The sequence below is a fragment of the Pocillopora verrucosa genome, chromosome 8 (assembly GCF_036669915.1).
Source record: "Pocillopora verrucosa isolate sample1 chromosome 8, ASM3666991v2, whole genome shotgun sequence".
Classification (NCBI taxonomy): domain Eukaryota; kingdom Metazoa; phylum Cnidaria; class Anthozoa; order Scleractinia; family Pocilloporidae; genus Pocillopora; species Pocillopora verrucosa.
Window position 1 is genome coordinate 6758743 of NC_089319.1, and position 24486 is coordinate 6783228.

Here is a 24486-nt window from a genome sequence, read left to right on the forward strand (position 1 = left end):
ATGGTTCTGCAGAAAAGTGCCATGAAAGAGCTCAGAAGGCGCTTGTTCTTCACTCAGCTGAGACCGACTTCCACTGCCAGAAGAAACAGGGACGCACATTCCACATGGTCACAGCTTCCAACAGCTCTGGTGAACCTGTGGTCCAATACTTCAGCGGTCAGACAGGTGAGCAATTGGATGCCTGTGGTTCGTTTGTGAGATTGAAGTAGGATGAAAATTCTAAGTTAGCTGGCATTTGCAAAGATTGGGGGCTAGCAAGTGGAAAGTACTTTTTTGGAAAGTGAGGACATGGAGAATTGAAAGCAGGTTATACCGGTTTCCCACCTTTGGTCCACTTGAATAACGTTGGTGACCTCAACGACATGGAATGCGATAATATCGCCTCTTAGACTGTTAACTCAATCGACGATTTCTGGAGAGTCTTTGTTCGTTAGTTGCGTTTGTCTCAGAGCTGTCTGTACCCTAAGGAACGCTTGATTGTGCTAATAACTTTAACAAACGAATAATCAAAACAAAGACGAACACAAGAAATGCGCCGTCACCGTGACCAGCTGCACGACGTTTAAGCGCACAAACATCTAGTTAGGTCACATGTCTGGCGCTCGCTTCTTCCTTGTGGTAGGCTTACCGACAGTGCTCCACCGTTTGTATCATGTAGTTATAGTTTTACATGCACCGCACCGCATCCTAAAGGAGTCAATAAGATAAACACGGTTTTCTATGTAGTAGTTTAATATGTTGCTTTACTAATTTCAAAGAACAGTTAAAGTTCGAAGAGTTAGCCTTTCCCTTTTGTTTAGTCACGGAATATGTAAATATACTGATTTCCGCGTGAATATAAATAAATATTAGGGCAAGGTGTTTTTTTAAATCTGTCAATTTGTTATTTCATCCATTTCAAAGTCAAATCGTTCAAGTTTTCGAGAGCACGAGGAACTTTGTCTGAAGTATAAAGGGGGTAAGTTTTGAGAGAAACAGTGGAGCTGTGTCGGTGGGGAAGTATGACAAAATAATTTGGTTTTATCAACTGAATTGTTAACGTAAATTGGCCACCACAAAGAGCTTAAAAGCTGATGTTTTTAATGTTAGACCTTTGTTAGAGCGAATGACGTTTCGTATGCATTTATTATCAGGAGATGAATGTCGCACCTAACGTTGCTAATATCGGGATTTCAGTCGACTGAAACTTGAAGGAAAAGAAGCTTATGGGTGCTAAAAGCATAATATAATTCTTGACTTGTAGAGAGCTCTGAACGCGACATTTATGCAATGCCCAACTTAAATACGTCTTTTGATTGAAGGGCTGAACATGTCGCGAGTCGTGAATCAAAATACACTTACTTTCTAGGATAAACAAAATTCACTTGGCCCCCGGGGAAACAATGAATTGACTTTCAACTCTCACGTAATGCAATGCCCAACTTAAATACGTCTTTTGATTGGAGGGCTGAACATGTCGGGAGTCGTGAATCAAAATACACTTACTTTCTAGGATAAACAAAATTCACTAGGCCCCCGGGGAAACAACAACTTGACTTTCGACTCCCACATGATAAGGTCGTTCACCGTGAAACCGCAGCAAATGTGTGTGCCAGCCTGCCTATAAAAATTATTTTTTTGCCGTCATTTTCGAGTTGGGATGTATGAGAAACACTTTAAAAAAATAAAATTAAAGTGACTGGCCCCACGGCAAACAGTGAGGATTGCTTTACCTTGCCCTGTCAGGGCAACAAATTCACTGTCTCCCTTGGAGTCGGTCATTAGTCACTTATTTTACCAACTTTGCCAGGTGTCTACATTATAATTTTCTGGAAGCGAAAGTAAACACTATTAGTAGGGTAGTTAGAGGGCAAAAGATGAGAAATAATTAGGGCATCATAAAAAAAACAAATGTTTCTTAGCATATTGGCTTCCGTTGCCAATTTTAACGTGCACGAGTCCAAAATAGGAACACAGAAATACATGTATGGTACAGCAGATATATCTACAAATTATGACTCATAAATGTACGAGTTAGAAGGTTAGAGGGAATTCTGTCACTTTTCATCTCTCTCTGTTGAAATTACATCCTGCAGCTTATTTTTTATTAGACGAATTTCGCTTTGTTTGGTGGGAAAAAGTTGTCATCGATCCATAATGCGACTAATCGATACTTATAGAAATCCGTGTGCAAGAGAATCCAGGTTTGTTTCTATTAAAGTTAAACGCCTCGACGCTTTATTCGAATGTAAAGAAATGTTAATCAGAAATGTTAGTCGTGATCAGTACTTCGTGCAAAGCTGACTAATGCTTGATTTACGTAAGGGGTTCTCAAGCTGTTTCTTTTATTTCTTTTAATTATTGTCTCAAGTTTCACTTAAAAGTTGATAAAAGATTTTTTTCAATAGAAAAATACGAGAGGAGTGGAAAGAAACTGAAGGTCAGAATATACTGGTTTCAAGGAGTAACCAAGTCATTCAATTTGGAAAAAATTGGTTAATTTAAACTTAAAAGAAGATTGCCTTCTAACTTTGATAACAACATAATAAAAACAATCCGAGTAATCTAGGTTTGTTTCTAGTTAAATGCCGGCACGCTTTACTCAAATGTAAAGAAACGCTAACCCCAAGAGTCGTCATCAGTACTTCGTGCAAAGTTGACTGATGCATAACAAAGTGTAATTAACAAAATCCTAAATTCACAATCAAAACTATTTGCTGCATCTAAGAAGGGAGAAGGGCAACATTTGTCATCTGTTTTTCTTTCTTTCTCAAATTACAGGATGAGAGGGCTTCTAGTCGGTTTCCATTTCTGTCCCGTTCTGTTGAGTGGTGTTGCTTTGTTTCTTGTGGCTTTCAGTTCGTCTTTGCACACTGACTTGAGCAAGGACGCGGTTTTCGAGAGAGTTGAAGGTAACACGTGAATGTGTTATACCTCCCAACACAGTGATATTTTTTTCCGATGGGATGTGAGTGTTTCAAGTGCCATGAGCGAAAACTCGAATCTGATGGCAAAGATTTTGGCTGTGTCACGATAAACTTTACATGATCCCCTCCCCCCCAATAAAGGATGTGTGACATTCTTACAATCCCCCTCATTGGTAGTAAATCTCCAGTCTTCCCCCTTTGTACTCTGTTGCCATAGCAGTTCGCCCTCAAAAAAAATATGGGGTCGCCTCAAAATCGGGTTAAAACAACAGGAACTTTCTACGCGCAACTCTCCTAACTCTCAGGGCTTCTTCATATTCACCTTTGAACGATATCAAGAATCAAGATGACCTCTTAAGACAGGGTAATTAACTACACACAAACTGTATTATTAAAGTATCCAAAATAAACTGAGTGATGAGAACATGAAACACGATTGTGTTGTTTTTCAAGGATTTGAGCTAATTGGTCACATCACCAAGACATTATATGCTGACGAAATAAGCTGTGGATTGAGATGCCTTCAAGATAAAAACTGCCAATCTTACAACAGCAAGTCCGATGCTAATGATGCAAAGAAGGAATGTAAACTGAGTAATCGAACCAAAAAATCAAGTCCGGAAAACCTGAGGCGTAATCCACGTTCTACTTATTATCATAGAAGAGGTACTGTTGAGTAAGGTACATTATGGAAAAGTTAGTGGAGGTGTGAGGAGGGCTGGGGGGTTGGAGTATTTTGATTGTCACAATAAAGTTTTCCTGATCCTTCCATAACGTTCCGAACTATTCTATCGATCTTCCTCATTGGCCGCCAACTTTTTTTAGTCCCACCTTTAAACTCTGTCAGCGACGACTGATCGCCTCTCCGTTCCCTTTGAAAACAATGATAGCCCCCCCAAGACTCTGCCACCCCTCCCAACCCCTCTTTCCAAGTCAAAAATGGTGACCTATCTCTTACTTCTGATAAGCGCTTTTCAGAGCTCTCTTATTTCACGTGTACATCCATGTATAATCTTTCCCGAGAGAATATGAAGTTTAAAATCTCTTGCTTTTCCTTATAATGATAGATTTTCCATTTTCTTAGTTTAAATTTAAATTTCCAAAATCAAAAGCTATCTAATAATTACGCGAAAGGAACTACTTATGGAATAAGACCTCTGTGGCGTGTTTTGTCACTTAGTTTGATCCTCTCCTCGTTCCAAATGATTATTCTTCCCTTTTCCGATGCAGATAAACGAGGTTGGGATTCTGCTCATCCGGCCTTCTCCTGTATAGAAATTCTGGACTCTGGACACTCCAAAGGAGACGGGGAGTATTGGATCGACCCAGAGAAGAGTGGAAACCTTTTGAAGGTCTATTGTGACATGTCAAGATCTGGTGGTAAGAGAATGAATTTTTTTTTGAGACACGAGGACTTCAACAGGAGTATATCTGACTTGGTAGAGTTGTTATTGGAACGTTCTGGTCTTGGCTATTCTTGCTTTCTTTACCAAGATCCTTATTATGTTTTGAATCAAAACTACAGCTGAATTCTCGAAAGTGATTGGTTATCAACAGCCGGCCGATTTGAACACGAATAGGACAGTGTACGCGTCATATTTGTAACTGAACAGTGTAATAGGACCGTTAAAGGGACAGTTAACGCGTTACGCCTGTGTGAGTGGACAGAACGCGTCATGTGCGCGCTGTTGTCTCGCATTTCGCCGAGTAAACTGTTGTTTTTCGTTTTTATGAAAACGTATCAACCGATGTCTAGTTTCTTTCTCAAATTTTGTCATAGTTTTGACTAATTGGTAACAGGCCTTCTTGTCGTCCAATTCTGTCTGTAGTGATACGAGTGATTAACAAATCGGACTTCCGCTTGCGGTCGTACGATTCTGGAAATCACTTGTATGATTACAGAGAGAATTGGACTCCACTCGGTCCTGTTACCATTTATTATGTCCAAAATTCTAGTTACATGGATATCACCAGATCATTTAGGTTTGTTTTATTTTAGGAGGTTGGCTTCTGGTGTCAAATGTTGAGTTCGGAAGTCCCTCTCCTAAGGTGTCAGTTTAGACATCATACCGTGGAATAGGTAAGTCACACATGGTTCTGCAGAAGAGTGCCATGAAAGAGCTCAGAAGATACTTGTCTTTCACTCAGCTGAGATTCCATTGCCGCAAGAAACAGGGACGCACATTCCACGTGGTCACAGCTTCCAACAGCTCAGGTGAAGCTGTGGTCCGGTACTTCAGCGGTCAGATAGATGAGCAACCGGACGCCTGTGGTTCGTTTGTGAGAGTGACGCGGGATGACAATTCCGAGTTAGCTGGCATTTGCAAAGATTGGGGTCGACAAGTAAGTGGAGTCCGAAATTAAGTGGAGAGTTGGAAAGTGGGGACATGGTGAAGATCAAAACAGGCTATACTGGTTTCCCGTCTTGATAAAAAAGAGTCGTCAACTTAGGGTCCAACTGCATAACGTTGGCGACCTCAGAAAACTGGAATGTGATGATAGCTCCGCTCCCAATGTTGGCACAAACGGCGATTTCTGGAGAGTCTTTGTTCGTTAGTTGTGTCTATCTGTACACCAAGCAACCCTTGACTGTGCGAATAACAGTAACAAACGAATAAAGCAAAATAAAGACAAATGCACCGTTACACTCATCAGGTTATAAGATTGTTTTTGTTTCCATTTCGGGGTAAGGGAAAGCAATCCTCACTGTTTCCCGTTGGGCCATTTATCTTAATTTTAATTTTTGAAAATATTTTCTCATACATCCCAAACCGAATATGACTGCAAAAATCACTTTTTGTACGTAGGCTGGCACACACATTTGCCGCGGTTTCACGGCGAACAACCTTATCGCGCGAGAGTCGAAAGTTAAAGTTGTTGTCTCCTCGGGGGCTTAGAGAATTTTGTTCACCCTAGAAAGTTAGTGTATTTTGATTCACGGCGCGTGACATATTCAACCGTCCAATCAAAAAACCTATTTGAGTTGAGAGATACATAACGATTAAATTTTCACAACTGCTTAAATAAAAGGTTTAACTAGTGACCATGTCAACCTCAACGTTAAGTTGAAGGACTCTAAACATGATTGGCTAGTTGATCGGATCGCGAGAGTCGCACGTGAATACTAAAAATTCCAGAGGAAGAGGAAAGAATACTTTGCAGTTCGAAAAAAAATCACTACTGACACAAGAAAATTTCCAAGACCTGTTTGATATGGTGGGAAGCCTTTGAGAAAAACCATGCTTAGCACAAGAGGTCGAGAGTAGCTGGGAAATCTCCCGGACAATAAAAAAGTAATCATACAGATTTTGACCTTCAACCCCTCGGGGACTGGGGAAGGGTTTTTTCCACTTTTTAGACATGACACATGTTTGTTGTGTTTAACTAATTGTCGAGAGAGGATTGTCCGCTCATTTTTCTTGTTTTTAATTTAATCCTTACCGGCTTTACGCCTAATCATGGGAAGAATTCTCCATTTGACTACCTCAAGATAAAATAAGAATCTGAAATAAAAGGAATGACAAAAATTCAGATAAAATGCATCATTTTACGCGACAGCACACTTACAGTCTAGATATTCAGAACTATCGCTTGGAAACGTGATTAAGTGATTCATTGCTTTAAACCGGCCAAACTGCAACTAGAGGGCGCTTAAAAACTATAAAAACTATAGGATTGTGACGTAAGACCCCACATAGACTGTTCCATTTCAAGCTTGACTTATCCATTTCACTTTTGTATTTTTGGCGGTTACGGCGTAAACGAACTGCTGTAACACTAAACCATTTCGGTTTCGGTTTGTACTAAACCTTTTGTCGTCACGCTAAACCATTTCACTTTCCTTTGAGTAGGTTGATGCGTTACTAAGCCATTACGGCCTACTATCAACCATTTGCCGATAGCTTTAGCTATTTCACACTACTCTCGGTTGTGTCAAGTCACTGAACCAAAGTACAGCTAGCTGAACAGTTTATCATTTCGACACTGAGTTGAGTAACTTTTGCAAGCCAGCGGACAAGTTTTAATCCTTAGCAGGGAAGGTTCCTTTATATGAGCTGGTAGTTTAAAAAGCCCTCCGTATTCTTTCGCCGAGTCAGACAGAGTGTAATTAAAACCCTAAATTCGCAGTCAAAACTATTTGTTGCATCAAAAAAGGGAAAGCGCGACATTTGTCATCTGTTTTTCTTTCTTTCTCAAATTACAGGATGAGAGGGCTTCTAGTTGGTTTCCATTTCTGTCCCATTCTGTTGAGTGGTGTTGCTGCATTTCTTGTGGCTTTCAGTTCGTCGGCCCGCGCTGACTTGAGCAGGGACGAGGTTTGCGAGAGAGTTGAAGGTAACACGTGAATGTGTCATGCCTCTGTTATAACACCGTGATATTTTTTTTCCGACGGGATATGAACGCGTCAATTGCCATGGGCGAAAACTCGCCATATCAATATAATATAACTTACTGATAACGATAAACTTTACATGATCCCTCCCCCCATAAGGCTCTGTAACAATCTTACGATCCCCCTCTTTGGCAGTCAATTTTCTACACTTCCGGTCTCTCTTTATACTCTGTTGGCCACAACAAATCCTCCTAAAAATAACATGGGGATTGCCCCAAAATCGGGTAAAAACAACGGAAACTGTCTACGCACAACTCTCATAACTCTTAGGGCTTCTTCATATTCACCTGTGCACGATATCAAGAATCAAGATGACTTCTTAAGACAGGGTGAACAACTACACACATACTGTATTATGAAAGTATCCAAAGTAAACTGTATGATAATAAAATGAAACACGATTGTGTTGTTTTTCTAGGATTTGAGCTAATTGGTCATATCACCAAGACATTATACGCTGACGAAATGACCTGTGGATTGAGATGCCTTCAAGATGAAAAATGCCAGTCTTACAACAGCAAATCCGATGTTAGCGATGCAAAGAAGGAATGTCAACTGAGTAACTTAACTAAAAAATCAAGTCTGGAAAACTTGAGGCGTAACCCACGTTCTACTTAATATGGAAGAGGTACTGTTGAGTAAGGTGCTTAACCTTAGGAACAAGTCATATTTTTATCGCCTGGGTAGAAGGGGAGAAGAGGGGGAAGGAAAGGTCACAGCATTTTGGTTGTCACAATAAATTGAGTCAGTCAATTTTCAAATCAATTTTCAATTTTGGTCCAACCTTTAAGGTCTGTCAGCGGCGACTGATCCCCTTCCCGTTCCCTTTGAAAACCAGGATACCCCCCACCCCCGGTAAGACCTTCCTACCCCTTCCACCCCCTTTTTCTAAGCGAAAAATGGTGACCTATTCCATACTTCTCCTCAGCGCTTTTCAGAGAATATAAAGTTAATGTTCTCATGCCTTTCCTTATAACTTTTCCATTCCCTTAAATTGAGATTGAAGGATGCTATGGATCCTACAAATATTTCCAAAATCAAAAGCTATCTAATGATCACGCGAAAGGAACTACATTTGGAATAAGACCTAGGTGGGCTGTTTTGTTTCTAAGTTTGATCCTCTCCTCGTTGCAAATGATTATTCTTCCCTCTTCCGATGTAGAAAAACGAGGCTGGGATTCTGCTCATCCGGCCTTCTCCTGTAAGGAAATTCTGGACTCTGGACACTCCAAAGGAGACGGGGAGTATTAGATCGACCCCGAGAAGAGTGGAAACCCTTTGAGGATCTATTGTGACTTGTCAAGATATGGTGGTAAGTGAATAAGTCTTTTTTCAGAGACACCAGGACTTAAACCGGAGTATGTTTGACTTGGAGCACTTTCTATTGGAACATTCTAGTCTTGGCTATTCGTGCTTTCTCTACAAAGATCCTTGTTATGTTTTTTAATCGAAACTGTAACAAAATTCTCCAACGCGATTGGTTATCACCAGCCGGCCGATTTGAGCACAACAAGACAGTATACGCGTCATACTTGTAATTGGACAGTGTAATAGGTCAGTTAAAGGGACAGTTAACACGTCATGCCTGTACGAGGGGACAGAACGCGTCACGTGCGCGCTGTTGTCTCGCATTTCGCCGAGTAAACTGTTGTTTTTGGTTTTTCTGAAAACTTATAACCAATGTCTAGTTTCTTTCCCAAATTTTGTCATAGTTTTGATTAATTGGTAACAGGCCTTCTTGTTGTCCAATTCTGTCTGAAATCATACTCGTGATTAACAAATCGGACTCCCGCTTTGCTACGATTTTGTTAATCACTCGTATGGTTACAGTCCAAATTAGACTCCACTCGGTCCTGTTACCATTATTAATATGTCCAAAATATTATTATGAATAAGATGCCAGTAGTCTAAGTTATTGGTGCAAATCACCAGCTCAGTGCCCAGATTGTTCAATAATCAAGAGATTTTCTTGTAGCTGTCATTGTGTTATTATGGGTGGCAAACAAAGTTTGTCTTTTTCCATTGTTGCTCGATTGAAGTATGTTGTACAATACTTTCTTCACAGCTTGAAGGAGGATGTGAGTTAGCCATCATGTGTGATATCATTTATGCTGGAAACAAAGCTAAGTTTGGTCAACCAGAGATTTTGCTTGGAACTATTCCAGGTATGGCACACATAAATTACCCACAGAAACAACTTAATCAGTTTGCACAATAAGAAAATATAATATATTCCAGTGACCTTGATTAAAATATCAGAGAGCAGAAATAAGCTACAGGATAGCAGATGAAGAAAATCAAAATTATGTCTTCTTCTTTCCAAGATTTTTCTATACTTGTTAAGAGTATTAGTCATTAGCCCCTTACACCCAAACATCAGTCTGCAAGTTCTCCATACTTTTCTCCATACGTTTCCTAATGTGCTGACAAGGAGAATTTGTTTAACAATCACGAGCTTGTTTGATTGATGATCATTTCCTTTATTCTCATGAACTTAATGTGTGATTCAGGGCTGATATTGTAAGGAGAAACTAGATGCTAATCACTCTTTGGGGTCAAAGAGTGAAAATTTGCTTTAACCTAAAGAAACAGTGATATGATTTGGGGAAGTAAAGACTCGTAATCAGGAAAGATCATAGGAGTAAGATGGCTTTTTTATGAAATGGATATTTTTTTATTCTAGACTCTCTTATATTGCTGCTTTTATGTTCTTCAACCCTTTAACTCCCATGAGTGACCAAGACAGAATTTCTCTTTACACTATCAATACAAAATTAACCAGATAAGTGGTGGGAATAAAGAAAAATTTCAATTTGGGGATAATTAGTTGATCCAATATTAAATTCTTTAAACTAAAATTATAAGAATTGTATGGTTGACAATAAGTAGAATTACAAATTTGATCTGGGAGTTAAAAGGTTAACTGTGTCAAGCTTAATTTTATGCTTAAAGCTGCAACTAACTCGAAGATTGCTTTCATTTTTTTAGGTGCTGGTGGTACACAGCGACTTCCAAGAGCTGTTGGGAAGTCTCTGGCTATGGAAATGGTACTAACAGGAGATCCTATTTCAGCAGAAGATGCACAGAAATCAGGTCCATGTTCCTTTCCACTTAGCTCCTATTTTTGACCAGTTGTTCATCATTACCTCTTTACCTTACAAAATCGATCAACATGCAACTTCTCCTTGTAATAAACATATATCATCCAGCAAACGGGTAATGAGAATATTTAAACTTATCAGTTCAAAGTTGTTATTGATCTAACGTCAAATTCTCGTAACTAATTAAAAAGGAAATGTGTAGCAGCTAGAGGGGAGAATTAACAATCAGATCTTGGGGGTTAAAGTGTCAAGGAGGAAGGTGCTTAGCATCGTAAGTCTTCCCGGTGGCACAAGGAAATTCTCACACAAATTATTGAGAAATGTGTACAGTACTTCCACATCATCAAGGACTGCAACGGAGACACACTGTTTTATGCTAAGTCAGTGCTCTGCTAAACACTTGTATAAACCTGGAAAATTCGAGTCAAAGCAAAGATGTTTTCCCTATGTTTGTTAGCATTTCCGCGAACGAACTAAACCGATCACTTCCGAAGATGTCCGCACTCCTCCGAAGACGTTTTTCAGAGTTTACGTAAACTTGTACGTCTTCAGTACTCTCCTCTCTTACTAATAGCTCTCGGCAAAAGTTATTCGCGCCAACATTTCTCTTCGTTTTGATTCAAGTACATTTGCTCTGTATACTTTTTCAAAAAGTCGCAGTTAAGGCCGCGTTGTCAGTTAGGTTTAAGGGTTAATAAAAGTATGAACTTGGGGCATGCACTCCTGTATTGCGCAAAATTCTAATTTCTTTGCGCATTATAATTTGATGACATAACAAATATAATTGTTAAGATTTTCTATCGCTAGACAGTGTTATGGACACCTAGAACCAATGGGTAAATATTTACCTTGATTTCTTTTGATATTATCGATATGAACTGAAACTAATTTGTTAACGCATTACTTTACAGATTTCGAATCTCCGATCCATATCCATGGATTTTGTCATAACCTTCATCCGTTATTTATTGTAATAAAATATCGAGGTTTGGAACCTTTGGTATATTAATGTCCTAACACACCGTCACAACTCCTGTGATAAAACTGCATAAACTTCTGAGAATTATTGGCGTCGGCTTTGTCAGTTGGGATATTGCGCACTCATTCTCGAGATTTTTCTTCACTTAGATCTAAATTCAAATTACAGACTTAAAAATTTTCATTTTTTCTTAAGCCTGGTTAGTAAGTCTTCCCCGCAGAGGAGCTCGTAGATGAAGCTATCAAGACAGCTGTAAAAATATCACGGCAAAAAAACTAGCGTTCACCGTACGGAAGACTTAGATTGAATTCACGGAAAACGCGGCATTTTTCAAACGTTTACTCATGTTTTGCTGTACGGAAAATGCAACGTTTTCTGTGCGTTTTCGCATCGGTGAATCCCAGTATTCGTTCCATTATACGATAGTTTTCCTTCGCGGTAAATGCAGGTAAACAAATCATTTTCCGGCATTAATCGCTCGGTTAACGCACTGCAAACAGCTTGTTTTCCTTTTATTCATTGGCATTTATACATACAAAAGACCTTTACTACCGCATAAACGTGAGAAGAAAAGTCGAGGAAAAGTAAGAAACAGAAGGTAAGTTTGATTGAGAAACTGGATGTATTTACTTACTATCGGGTGAGTAACTTGTGCAAGCCAGCGGACAAGTTTTCATTCTTCGCAGGGATGATTCCTTTATATGACTTGGTTGTTTAAAAAGCCCTCGCATTCTTTCGCCGTGTAATGGACAGAATCCTTAACTCATAAAACTATTTGCTGCGTCTAAGAAGCTTAAGGCAAAAGGACGAAATCCGTCATCTGCTTTTCTTTCTTTCTCAAATTACAGGATGAGAGGGCTTCTAGTTGGTTTCCATTACTGTCCCGTTCTGTTGAGTGATGTTGCTTTGTTTCTTGTGGCTTTCAGTTCGTCTTTGCACACTGACTTGAGCAGGGACGAGGAATGTTTTATATCTCCCCACATGGTGATTTTCTTTTTGCCGACGGGATGTAAATAATTCAAGTGCCATGGGCGAAAACTCGGATCGGATGACATAGATTTTGGCTGTGTCATGATAAACTTTACATGATCCCCCCCTCCCCCCCATAAGGCTCTGTAACAATCTTACGATCATCCTCATTGGCAATAAATTTTCTCTACCTCCCCCCTTATACTGTGTTGGCCACAGTATCCAAAGTAAAGTGCATGATGATAAAATGAAACACGACTGTGTTGTTATTTTAGGATTTGAGGTAACTGGTCATATCACCGAGGCATTATGCGCTGACGAAATAAGCTGTGGATTGAGATGTGTGCTGTTGTCTCGCATTTCGCCGAGTTAACTGTTGTTTTTTTGTTTTTATGAAAACGTATGTCTAGTTTTATGAAAACTGATGTCTAGCTTCTTTCTCAAATTTTAACACAGTTTTGATTAATTGGTAACAGAACTTCTTGTCGTCCAATTCTGTCTCTAATGATACACGTGATTAACAAATCGGACTCCCACTTTGGGATCGTACGATTTTGTTAATCACTCGTATGATTTCAGACCGAATTGGACTCCACTCAGTCCTGTTACCATTATTAATATGTCCAAAATTCTATTTACATGGATGTCACCAGATCATTTAGGTTTGTTTTATTTTAGGAGGTTAGCTCCTGGTGTCAAATGTTGAGTGCGGAAGTCCCTCTCCAAAGGTGTCAGTTGAGACATCATACCGTGGAATAGGTAAGTCACATATGGTTCTGCAGAAAAGTGCCATGAAAGAGCTCAGAAGATACTTGTCCTTCACTCAGCTGAGATTCCACTGCCGTAAGAAACAGGGACGCACATTCCACGTGGTCACAGCTTTCAACAGCTCAGGTGAAGCTGTGGTCCAGTACTTCAGCGGTCGAGCAACCGGACGCCTGTGTTTCGTTTGTGAGATTGACGTTGGATGACAATTCCAAGTTAGCTAGCATTTGCAAAGATTGGGGACTAGTAAATGGAAAGTACTATGTTGGAAAGTAGGGACATGGTGGAGATCAAAAGAGGTTATACAGCTTCCCTGCCTTCTGACAATTTAAGTATCACCTTAGGGTCTACTTGAATAGCGACAACGATATGGAATGTGATGATGTCGCCTCTCAGAGTGTAAACTTAATCGGCGATTTCTGTCTTTGTTCGTTAGCTGCGTTTAACTCAGAGCTGTCTGTAAACCAAGCAACCCTTGACTGTGAGAATAACTTCTTCAAACGAATAGACTGAAAACAGAAACAAACACAAGAAATGCACCGTTACCCTCAGCTGTGGATTGTAAAGCCGTTTTAGCGCACAAATATCTAATTAGGTCACATGTCTGACGCTCGCTTCTTCCTTAGGCTTACCGACAGTGCTCCACTGTTTTTCTAATGTTTTACATACACCGGATCCTAAAGGAGTCAATGAGATAAACACGGTTTTCTATGTAGTAGTTTATGTTGCTTTATGTATTTCCAAGAACAATTAAGGTTCAAAGAGATAGACTTTCCCTTTTGTTTGGTCACGGAATATGTAAATATACTGATTTCCGCGTGAATATAAATAAATATTAGGGCAAGGTGTTTTTTTAAATCTTACAATTTGTTATTTCATCCAATTCAAAGTCAAATCGTTCAAGTTTTTGAGAGCACGAGGAACTTTGTCTGAAGTATAAAGGGGGTAAGTTTTTAGAGAAACAGTGGTGCTGTGTCGGTGGTGGAGTATGACAAAATAATTTGGTTTTATCAACTGAATTGTTAACGTAAATTGTAAATCAGAAAGACGTTATTTACAGATCAGTACAGGTGAGAATTTGACGATTTAACTGACGGATCAACTTTTCTATCAATCTTATTCCGTAAGGGGATGCATTCAGATTAGTTTTAGAATTCTTTTGTTTCCGAAGGCCTATAAGGATTAAATCTAAATCTAGAAAAATGATCGAACAATCCTCTCTCGAAAGTTAACTCATAGAACAAACATGACCTCTAGTTACTACTTGTTTTACAGTACTTTTTCATGAAAAATCGAGCAAATCTGCTCGCGATCGAGGCATCGGCATTGCATCACTGAGAGAACATAGATGCCACTGGTCTTCAAACAAGCAATGGCCAGTCCCAACCTCCTAGCGAGATTTTCGCTCGTGTGAGTTCAGTGGACTTTCTGATACAGAAACCTTCTAAATGATAGGAGAACCCCCTCGCATAGAATGACGACTATTTTAGCCTCCTAATTGTAAACATGCATGCGGTATGAAAAGAGCCCCTACATAGCCTACTCCGGTCCGCCACAACGGAAACGTTTTCTTCCAAGGGGCACATAACGTTGCTAATATCGGGATCTCGGTAGACTGAAACTTGAAGGAAAGGTAGCTTATGGGTGCTAAAAGCATAATATAATTCTTGACTTGTAGAGAGCTCCTAACGCGACATTTATGCAATGCCCAACTTAAATACGTCTTTTGATTGAAGGGCTGAACATGTTGCGAGTCGTGAATAAAAATACACTTACTTTCTCGGATAAACAAAATTCACTCGGCCCAAACAAACAAACTTCACTGAGCCCCCGAGGAAACAACGACTTGACTTTCGACTCTCAGGTGATGCAATGCCCAACTTAAATACGTCTTTTGATTGGAGGGCTGAACATGTCGCAAGTCGTGAATCAAAATACACTTACTTTCTAGGATAAACAAAATTCACTTGGCCCCCGGGGAAACAACGACTTGACTTTCGACTCTCACGTGATAAGGTCGTTCACCGTGAAACCGCAGCAAATGTGTGCGCCAGCCTGCCTATAAAAATTATTTTTTGCAGTCATTTTCGAGTTGGGATGTATGAGAAACACTTTAAAAAAATAAAAATTAAGGTGACGAGCACCACAGGAAACAGTGAGGATTCCTCTACCTTGCCCTGCCATGGCAACAAAACTCACGGTATCCCTTGGAGTCGGTCATTAGTCACTTACTTTACCAACTTTGCCAGGTGTCTACATTATAATTGTCTGGAAGCGAAAGTAAACACTATTAGTAGGGTAGCTAGAGGGCAAAGGATGAGAAAATAATTAGTGCATCAGAAGAAACAAATGTGTCTTAGCATATTGGCTTCCGTTGCCAATTTTAACGTGCACGAGTCAAAAATAGGAACGCAGAAATACATGTTTGGTACAGCAGATATATCTACAAATTGTGACTCATAAATGTACGAGTTAGAAGGTGAGAGGGAATTCTGTCACTTTTCATCTCTCTCTGTTGAAATTACATCCTGTAGCTCATTTTTATTAGGCGAATTTCGCTTTGTTTGGTGGGAAAAAGTTGTAATCGATCCCGAATGCCACCAATCGATACTCATAGAAATACTTGTGGAAGAGAAAAGAGGTTCGGAAAAAAAAGAAAAATCCGAATGATCGAGGTTGTTTCTATTAATGTTAAACGCCCCCACGCTTTACTCGAATGTAAAGAAATGTTAATCAGAAATGTTGGTCGTGATCAGTACTTCGTTCAAAGCTGACTATTGCTTGATTTACGAAAGGGGTTCTCAAGCTGTTTCTTTTTCTTTTTTTTTTAATTATTGTCTCAAGTTTCATTAAAATTGTATGAAAAGCTGATAAAAGATTTTTTCAATAGAAAAATAGGAGAGGAGTGGAAAGAAACTGAAGGTCAGAATATACTGGTTTCAAGGTGGAACCAAGTCATTCAATTTGGAAAAAATTGGTTAATTTAAACTTAAGAAGAAGATTGCTTTCCAACTTTGATAACAACATAATAAAAACACTCCGAGTAATCTAGGTTTGTTTCTAGCTAAATGCCCTCACGCTTTACTCAAATGTAAAGAAACGCTAACCCCAAGCCGTGATCAGTACTTCGTGCAAAGTTGACTGATGCATAATTTATGTATGGGTTCTTAAGCTGTTTCTACTTATTTCTTTTAATCATTGTCTCAAAGTTCATTAAAATTGTATGAAAAGTTGACAAAAGAGTTTTTCGATACAAAAATACGAGAGGAGTGGAAGGAAACTGAAGGTAAGAATATACTGGTTTCAACAAGATTGCTCTCTAACTTTGATAACACAAATCTTGAATATTAAGCCACTTGGATAAATACGTTTGAGTGAGAAGTATATATACAAAAGACCTTTACTACTGCATAAACGTGAAAGAAAAGTCGAGTCGTGATCAGTACTTCGTGCAAAACTGACCAATGCATAATTTAGGTATGGGTTCTCAAGCTGTTCCTATTTATTTCTATAATTTTCATGGTTACCCAAGGTTCATTAAAATTGTATGAAAAGTTTATAAAAGAGTTTTTCAATGCAAAAATACGAGAGGAGTGGAAAGAAACTGAAGGTAAGAATATATTTGTTTCAAGGAGTAACCAAGTCATTCAATTTGGAGAAAATTGGTTAATTTAAACTTCAGAAGAAGATTGCTCTCTAACTTTGACAACAACATAAATCTTGAATAGTCAGCCGCTTCGATAAATATGTTTGAGTGAGAAGTATATATACAAAAGACCTTTACTACCGCATAAACCTGAGAAGAAAAGTCGAGGAAAAGTAAGAAAAGGAAGGTGAGTGTGAGTGAGAAACTTGATGTATTTACTTACTATCGGGTGAGTAACTTGTGCAAGCCAGCGGACAGGAAATAATCCTCAGCAGGGAAGATTCCTTTATATGACTTGGTAGTTTAAAAAGCGCTCGTATTCCTTCGCTGAGTCAGACAAGGTGTAATTAGCAAAACCCTAAATTCACAATCAAAACTATTTGTTGTATCTAGGAAGGGAGAAGGGCAACATTTGTCATCTGTTTTTCTTTCCTTCTCAAATTACAGGATGAGAGGGCTTCTAGTTGGTTTCCATTTCTGTCCCGTTCTGTTGAGTGGTGTTGCTTTGTTTCTTGTGGCTTTCAGTTCGTCTTTGCACACTGACTTGAGCAGGGACGAGGTTTTCGAGCGACTAGAAGGTAACACGTGAATGTGTTATACCTCCCAACACAGTGATATTTTGTTCCGATGGGATGTGAGTGTTTCAAGTGCCATGGGCGAAAACTGGGATCGGATGACACAGATTTTGATCCCTCCCCCCCTGTGACATTCTTACAATCCCCCTAATTGGTAGTAAATTTCCATTCTTCCCCTTTTATACTCTGTTAGCCACAGCCGTTCGCCCTGGAAAAAAATATAAGATCGCCACAAAATTGGGTAAAAACAACAGGAACTTTCTACGTGCAACTCTCATAACTTTCAGGGCTTCTTCATATTCACCTTTGAACGATATCAAGAGTCAAGATGACCTCTTAAGACAGGGTAGTTAACTACACACAAACTGTATTATGAAAGTATCCAAAATAAACTGAGTGATGAGAACACGATTGTGTTGTTTTTCAAGGATTTGAGCTAATTGGTCACATTACCAAGACATTATATGCTGACGAAATAAGCTGTGGCTTGAGTTGCCTTCGAGATGAAAACTGCCAATCTTACAACAGCAAATCCGATGCTAGTGATATAAAGAAGGAATGTCAACTGAGTAATCAAACCAAAAATTCAAGTCCGGAAAACCTGAGGTGTAACCCACGTTCTACTTATTATGGAAGAGGTACTGTTGAGTAAGGTGCTTAACATTATGGAAAAGTTAGAGGAGGTGGGAGGGTATGAAGGGTCGGAGTATATTGGTTGTCACGATAAAGTTTTTCTGATCCTTCCATAACGTTCCGAATTATTCTATCGATCTTCCTCACTGGCCGCCAATTTTCTTTAGTCCCACTTTTAAACTCTGTTACCGACAACTGGTTCCCTTTCCATTCCCTTGGAAAAAATGATATCCCCCCAAGACTCTCCCACCCCTCCCACCTCCTCTTTCCATGGCCAAGTCAAAAATGGTGACCTATTTTTTACTTCTGATTAGCGCTTTTCAGAGCTCTCTTATGTCACGTGTACATCCATGTATAATCTTTCCCGAGAGAATATGAAGTTAAAAATCTCTTGCTTTTCCTTATAATGACAAGTTTTTCATTTTCTTAGTTTGAATTGAAAGATGCTATGGATCCTACAAAGATTTATAAAATCAAAAGCTATCTAACAATTACGCGAAAGGAACTTCTTATGGAATAAGACCTCTGTGGCGTGTTTTGTTTCTTAGTTTGATCCTCTCCTCGTTCCAAATGATTATTCTTCCCTTTTCCTATGCAGGTAAACGGGGTTGGGATTCTGCTCATCCGGCCTTCTCCTGTAAAGAAATTCTGGACTCTGGACACTCCAAAGGTAAACGAGGTTGGGATTCTGCTCATCCGGCCTTTTCCTGTAAAGAAATTCTGGACTCTGGACACTCCAAAGGAGACGGGAAGTATTGGATCGACCCCGAGAAGAGTGGAAACCCTTTGAAGGTCTATTGTGACATGTCAAGATATGGTGGTAAGAGAATGAATTGTTTTTTTGAGACACGAGAACTTCAACAGGAGTATATCTGACTTGGTAGAGTTGTTATTGGAACGTTCTGGTCTTGGCTATTCTTGCTTTCTCTACCAAGATCCTTCTTGTGTTTTGAATCAAAACTACAGCAGAATTCTCGAAAGTGATTGGTTATCATCAGCCAGCCGATTTGAACACTAATAGGACAGTGTATCTGTCATATTTGTAATTGAACAGTGTAATAGGACCGTTAAAGGGACAGTTAACGCGTCATGCCTGTGTGAGTGGACAGAACGCGTCATGAGCGCGCTGTTGTCTCGCATTTCGCCGAGTAAACTGTTTTTTTTTTCGTTTTTATGAAAACGTATAACCGATTTCTAGTTTCTTTCTCAATTTTTGTCATAATTTTGACTAATTGGTAACAGGCCTTCTTGTCGTCCAATTCTGTCTGTAATGATACGAGTGATTAGCAAATCGGACTCCCGCTTTGCGGTCGTAAGATTCTGTAAATCACTCGTATGATTAGAGAACGAATTGAACTTTCACTCGGTCCTGTTACCATTTAATATGTCCAAAATTCTAGTTACCTGGATGTCACCAGATAATTTAGGTTTGTTTTATTTTAGGAGGTTGGCTTCTGGTGTCAAATGTTGAGTTAGGAAGTCCTTCTCCTAAGGTGTCAGTTGAGACATCATACCATGGAATAGGTAAGTCACACATGGTTCTGCAGAAAAGTGCCATGAAAGAGCTCAGAGGACACTTGTCCTTCACTCAGCTGAGATTCCACTGCCGCAAGAAACAGGGACGCACATTCCACGTGGTCACAGCCTCCAACAGCTCAGGCGAAGCTGTGGTCCAGTACTTCAGCGGTCAGACAGATAAGCGACCGGACGCCTGTGGTTCGTTTGTGAGAGTGACGTGGGATGACAATTCCTACTTAGCTGGCATTTGCAAGGATTGGGGTCAAGTAACTGGAGAGTCCTTGATTGGAAAGTGGGGACATGGTGAAGATCAAAACAGGCTATACCGGTTTCCCGTCTTCAAAAGAAACAAGTATCACCTTAGGGTCCAACTGCATAACGTTGACGACCTCAAAAAAATGGAATGTGATGATGGCACTGGTACCAATGATGACACAAACGGCGATTTCTGGAAAGTCTTTGTTCGTTAGTTGCGTCTATCTGTACACCAAGCAACCCTTGACTATGCGAATAACAGTAACAAACGAATAAAGCAAAATAAAGACAGATGCACCGTTACACTCATCAGGTTATAAGTATTTTTTTTCTTTCCATTTCGGGGGAAGGGAAAGCAATCCTCATTGTTTCCCATGGGGCCAGTTATTTTAATTTTTATTTTTGAAAATATTTTCTGATACATCCCAAACCGAATATAACTGCCAAAAATCTCTTTTTGTACGTAGGCTGGCACACACATTTGCCGCGGTCTCACGGTGAACAACCTTATCGCGCGAGAGTCGAAAGTTAAAGTTGTTGTCTCCTCAGTGACTTAGAAAGAAGAAAGTAAGAGTATTTTTATTCACGGCCGGTGACATATTCAACCATCCAATCAAAAAACGTATTTGAGTTGAGAGGTACACAACGATTAAATTTTCACAACTGCTTCCTTCTAAATAAAACGAACTAGTGACCACGTCAACCTCAATCTTAAGTTAAAGGACTCTAAACATGATTGGCTAGTTGATCGGATCGCGAGCGTCGCGCGTGAATACTAAAAATTCCATAGGAAGAGGAAGGTACAATTTGCAGTTCGAAAAAAGTTCACTACTGACACAAGAAAATTTCAATGACCTGTTTGATATGGCAGGAAGCAACTGAGAAAAACCATGCTTTAGCACGAGAGGTCGAAGCTAGCTGGGAAATCTCCCGGACGATAAAAAAATAATCATCCAGATATTGACCTTCAACTCCTCAGGGACTAGGGAAGGGTTTTATTCCACTTTTTAGACATGACACGAGTTTTTATACTGTAACCAATCACAATCGAAGAGGTTGATATTAAACATAATAACCGGGCATTATATATATATATATATATATATAGATATATATATATTTTTTTTATCGTGTTCAGAGCTTCACACAAGTCAAGAGCTATATTACGCTTTTAGCACCCATAAGCTCCTTTTCCTTCAGGTTTTCAGTCGACTCAAATCTCGACATCAGCAACGTCATGTGCCCCTTGGAAGAAAACGTTGCCGTTGTGGCAGACCAGGGCAGGTTATGTAAGGGCTCTTTTCATACCGCATGCAGTTTACAATTAGGGGGCTAAAATAATCGTCATTCCATACAGAGGGGGTTGACCATATCGAAGGTCTCTGTGTCAGGAAGTCCACTGAACTCACACGATCAACAACCTCGCTAAGAGGTTGAGACTGGACATTGCATGTTTAAAGACCAATGGTATCTATGTTCTCTCAGTAATACAATGCCGATGCCTCGCGTGCAGATTTGCTCGATTGTTCGTGACAAAATACTGTAAACGAATAATAGCTATGACTCATGTTTGTTGTATTTAGTTAATTGTTGAGAGAGGATTGTCCGTTCATTTTTCTAGTTTTTAATTTAATCCTTACCGGCCTTACGCCTAACCATGGTAAAAATTATCCATTTTACTACCTCAAGATAAAATAAAAATCTGAAATAAAAGGAATGACAAAAATTCAGATAAAATGCATCATTTTACGCGACAGCACACTTACAGTCTAGAGAGTCAGAGCTATGGCTAGGAAACGTGATGAAGTGATTCATTGCTTTAAGACGACTAATCTACAACTAAAGGGCGCCTAAAAACTTCAAAACAATTTTATAGCTTTTATAGCTAAAAACTACATGGTTATAAATAGTTTATAGTGAAAACTGCTGTACTTTAAATGGAGAATTCTTACCATGGTTACGTGTGACCATGTTAAGAATTCTCCATTTTACTCCCTCAAGATAAATAAAGAATAAAGTTAAAATTCATCATTGTACGCAACAGCACATTTAAAGTCTAGACAGTCAGAATCATAGCTAGGAAACGTAATAAAGTAATTCATTGTTTTAAGACGACGAAACTACAGGTAAAGGGCGCCTAAAATCTATAAAAACTATAGTATTGTGATGTAGACCCCATAGAGACTGTTTTCTTTAAAGCGTGACTTGTCCGTGACTTTTGTATTTATGGCGGTTACGGCGAAAACCAACTGCTGTATTACTAAACCATTTCGGTTTGTACTAAATCTTTCGTCGTCACGCTAAACCATTTCACTCAACGGTGAGTAGATTGATGCGATACTAAGCCATTGCGGCCTACTATCAACCATTTGCCGACAGCTTTAGGTATTTCACGCTGAACCGTTTGTCATTTTGGCACTGAGTTGAGTAACTTGTGCAAGCCAGCGGACAAGTTTTAATCCTTAGCAGGGAAGGTTCCTTTATATGAGCTGGTAGTTTAAAAAGCGCTCGTATTCTTTCGCCGAGTCAGAAAAAGTGTAATTATAACATAGCTAGTGAATTTGTCTAATCAAATTCAATTGCGCGAGCGTGCTTCATATTCCTTTTGTGCACGCTCATGACGTCAGCAAACAAATCCCTCGGGCAAAAAAAATTTCCAACGGTTGAAAATGTTATAAAACAATTGGCTCATCGAGATATAAAGGACGCGGAAAGTTTGGAGAGCACTCAGGAAGCTAGATTTAGCTTTTAGAGTCTAGCTTCTTGAGTGCTCTGTAAACTTCCCGCGTGCTTCATATCTCGATGAACGCACACTGATGTATGAACCAATTGTTAAATTAACAAAACCCTAAATTCACAATCAAAACTACTTGTTGCATCAAAAAAGGGAAAGCGCGACATTTGTCATCTGTTTTTCTTTCTCTCAAATTACAGAATGAGTGGACATCTAGTTGGTTTCCATGTGTTGCTTTGTTTTTTGTGGCTTTCAGTTCGTCTTTGCACACTGACTTAAGCACGTACGAGGTTTTCGAGAGAGTTGAAGGTAACACGTGAATGTGTTATACCTCTGTTATAACACCGTGATATTTTTTTTTCAAAGTTTTATACACTTCCGATCCCCCTTTATACTCTGTTGGCCACAACAAATCCCTCTAAAAAAACATGGGATTGCTCCAAAATCGGGGGAAAACAACGGCAACTCTCATAACTCTCAGGGCTTCTTCATATTCACCTTTGTACGATATCAAGAATCAAGATGACCTTTTCGGACAGAGTAAACAACTACACACAAACTGTATTATGAAAGTATCCAAAGTAAACTGTATGATGATAAAACGAAACAAGTCCGGAAAACTTGAAGAGTAACCCACGTTTCACTTATTATGGAAGAGGTGCTGTTGATTAAGGTGCTTAACCTTTGGAACAAGTCACATTTTTATCACCTGGGTAGGGGAGGGGGGGAGGGGGAAGGAAAGGTCATAGCATTTTGGTTGTCACAATAAATCGAGTTAGTCAATTTTCTTTGGTCCCAACTTTAAACTCTGTCAGCGACGACTGATCCTATCTCCATTCCCTTTGAAAACCAGGAGACCCCCACACCCCCCCCCACCCGCAAGACCTGCCTACTCTTCCCACCCCTCTTTCCAAGCGAAAAATGGTGACCTTTTCCTTACTTCTGCTCAGCGTTTTTCAGAGAATATAAAGTTAATGTTCTCATGCCTTTCCTTATAACTTTTCCATTTTCTTACTTGAGATTGAAGGATGCTATGGATCCTACAAATATTTCCAAAATCAAAAGCTATCTAATGATCACGCGAAAGGAACTACTTTTGGAATAAAACCTATGTGGGGTGTTTTGTTTCTAAGTTTGATCCTCTCCAAGTTCCAAATGATTATTCTTCCTTCTTCCGATGTAGATAAACGAGGCTGGGATTCTGCTCATCCGGCCTTCTCCTGTTAAGAAATTCTGGACTCAAGATTCTCCACAGGAGACGGGGAGTATTGGATCGACCTCGAGAAAAGTGGAAACCCTTTGAGGATCTATTGTGACATGTCAAGATATGGTGGTAAGTGAATAAGTCTTTGTTTGAGACACGAGGACTTTAACCGGAGTATATTTGACTTGGAGCAGTTTCTATTATAACATTCTGGTCTTGACTATTCGTCCTTTCTCTACGAAGATCCTTGTTATGTTTTTTAATCGAAACTGTAAAAAAATTATCGAACGTGTTTAGTTATCAAGAGCCTGCCTATTTGAGCACAACAGGGCAGCATGCGCGTCATGCCTGGAATTTGACAGTGTAATAGGACCGTCAAAGGGACAGTTAACACGTCATGTCGTATGAGCGGACAGAACGCGTCATGTGCGGGCGCTTTTGTCTCGCATTTCGCCGAGTAAAGTGTTGTTTTTCGTTTTTATGAAAACGTATAACTAATATCTAGTTTCTTTCTCAAATTTTGTCTTTATTTTGATTGATTGGTAAGTGTCCTTCTTGTCGTCCAATTCTGTCTCTAATCATACTCGTGATTAAAAAAGTCGGACTCCCGCTTCGCGGTCGTACGATTTTGGTAATCATTCGTATCGATTCCAGACCAAATTGGACTCCACTTAGTCAGGTTACCATTATTCATATGTAAATAATTCTAGTTACATGAATGTTACCAGATCACTTAGGTTTGCTTTATTTTAGGAGGTTGGCATCTAGTGTCGAATGTTAAGTTCGGAAGCCCCTCTCCTAAGGTGTC

The 24486-nt window shown here is 39.5% G+C and overlaps 1 protein-coding gene across 1 annotated transcript in view; it reads left to right on the forward strand.

The window, feature by feature from the left end:
- LOC136282957 (enoyl-CoA hydratase, mitochondrial-like) overlaps positions 1-24486 on the forward strand; it is a 28328-nt gene continuing 3842 nt past the window's right edge. Inside the window, exons 1-3 of the mRNA XM_066171118.1 lie at positions 1-165; positions 9365-9464; positions 10288-10392. Coding sequence (XP_066027215.1) covers positions 1-165; positions 9365-9464; positions 10288-10392 — 370 coding nt within the window. The remainder of the gene's footprint in view (positions 166-9364; positions 9465-10287; positions 10393-24486) is intronic.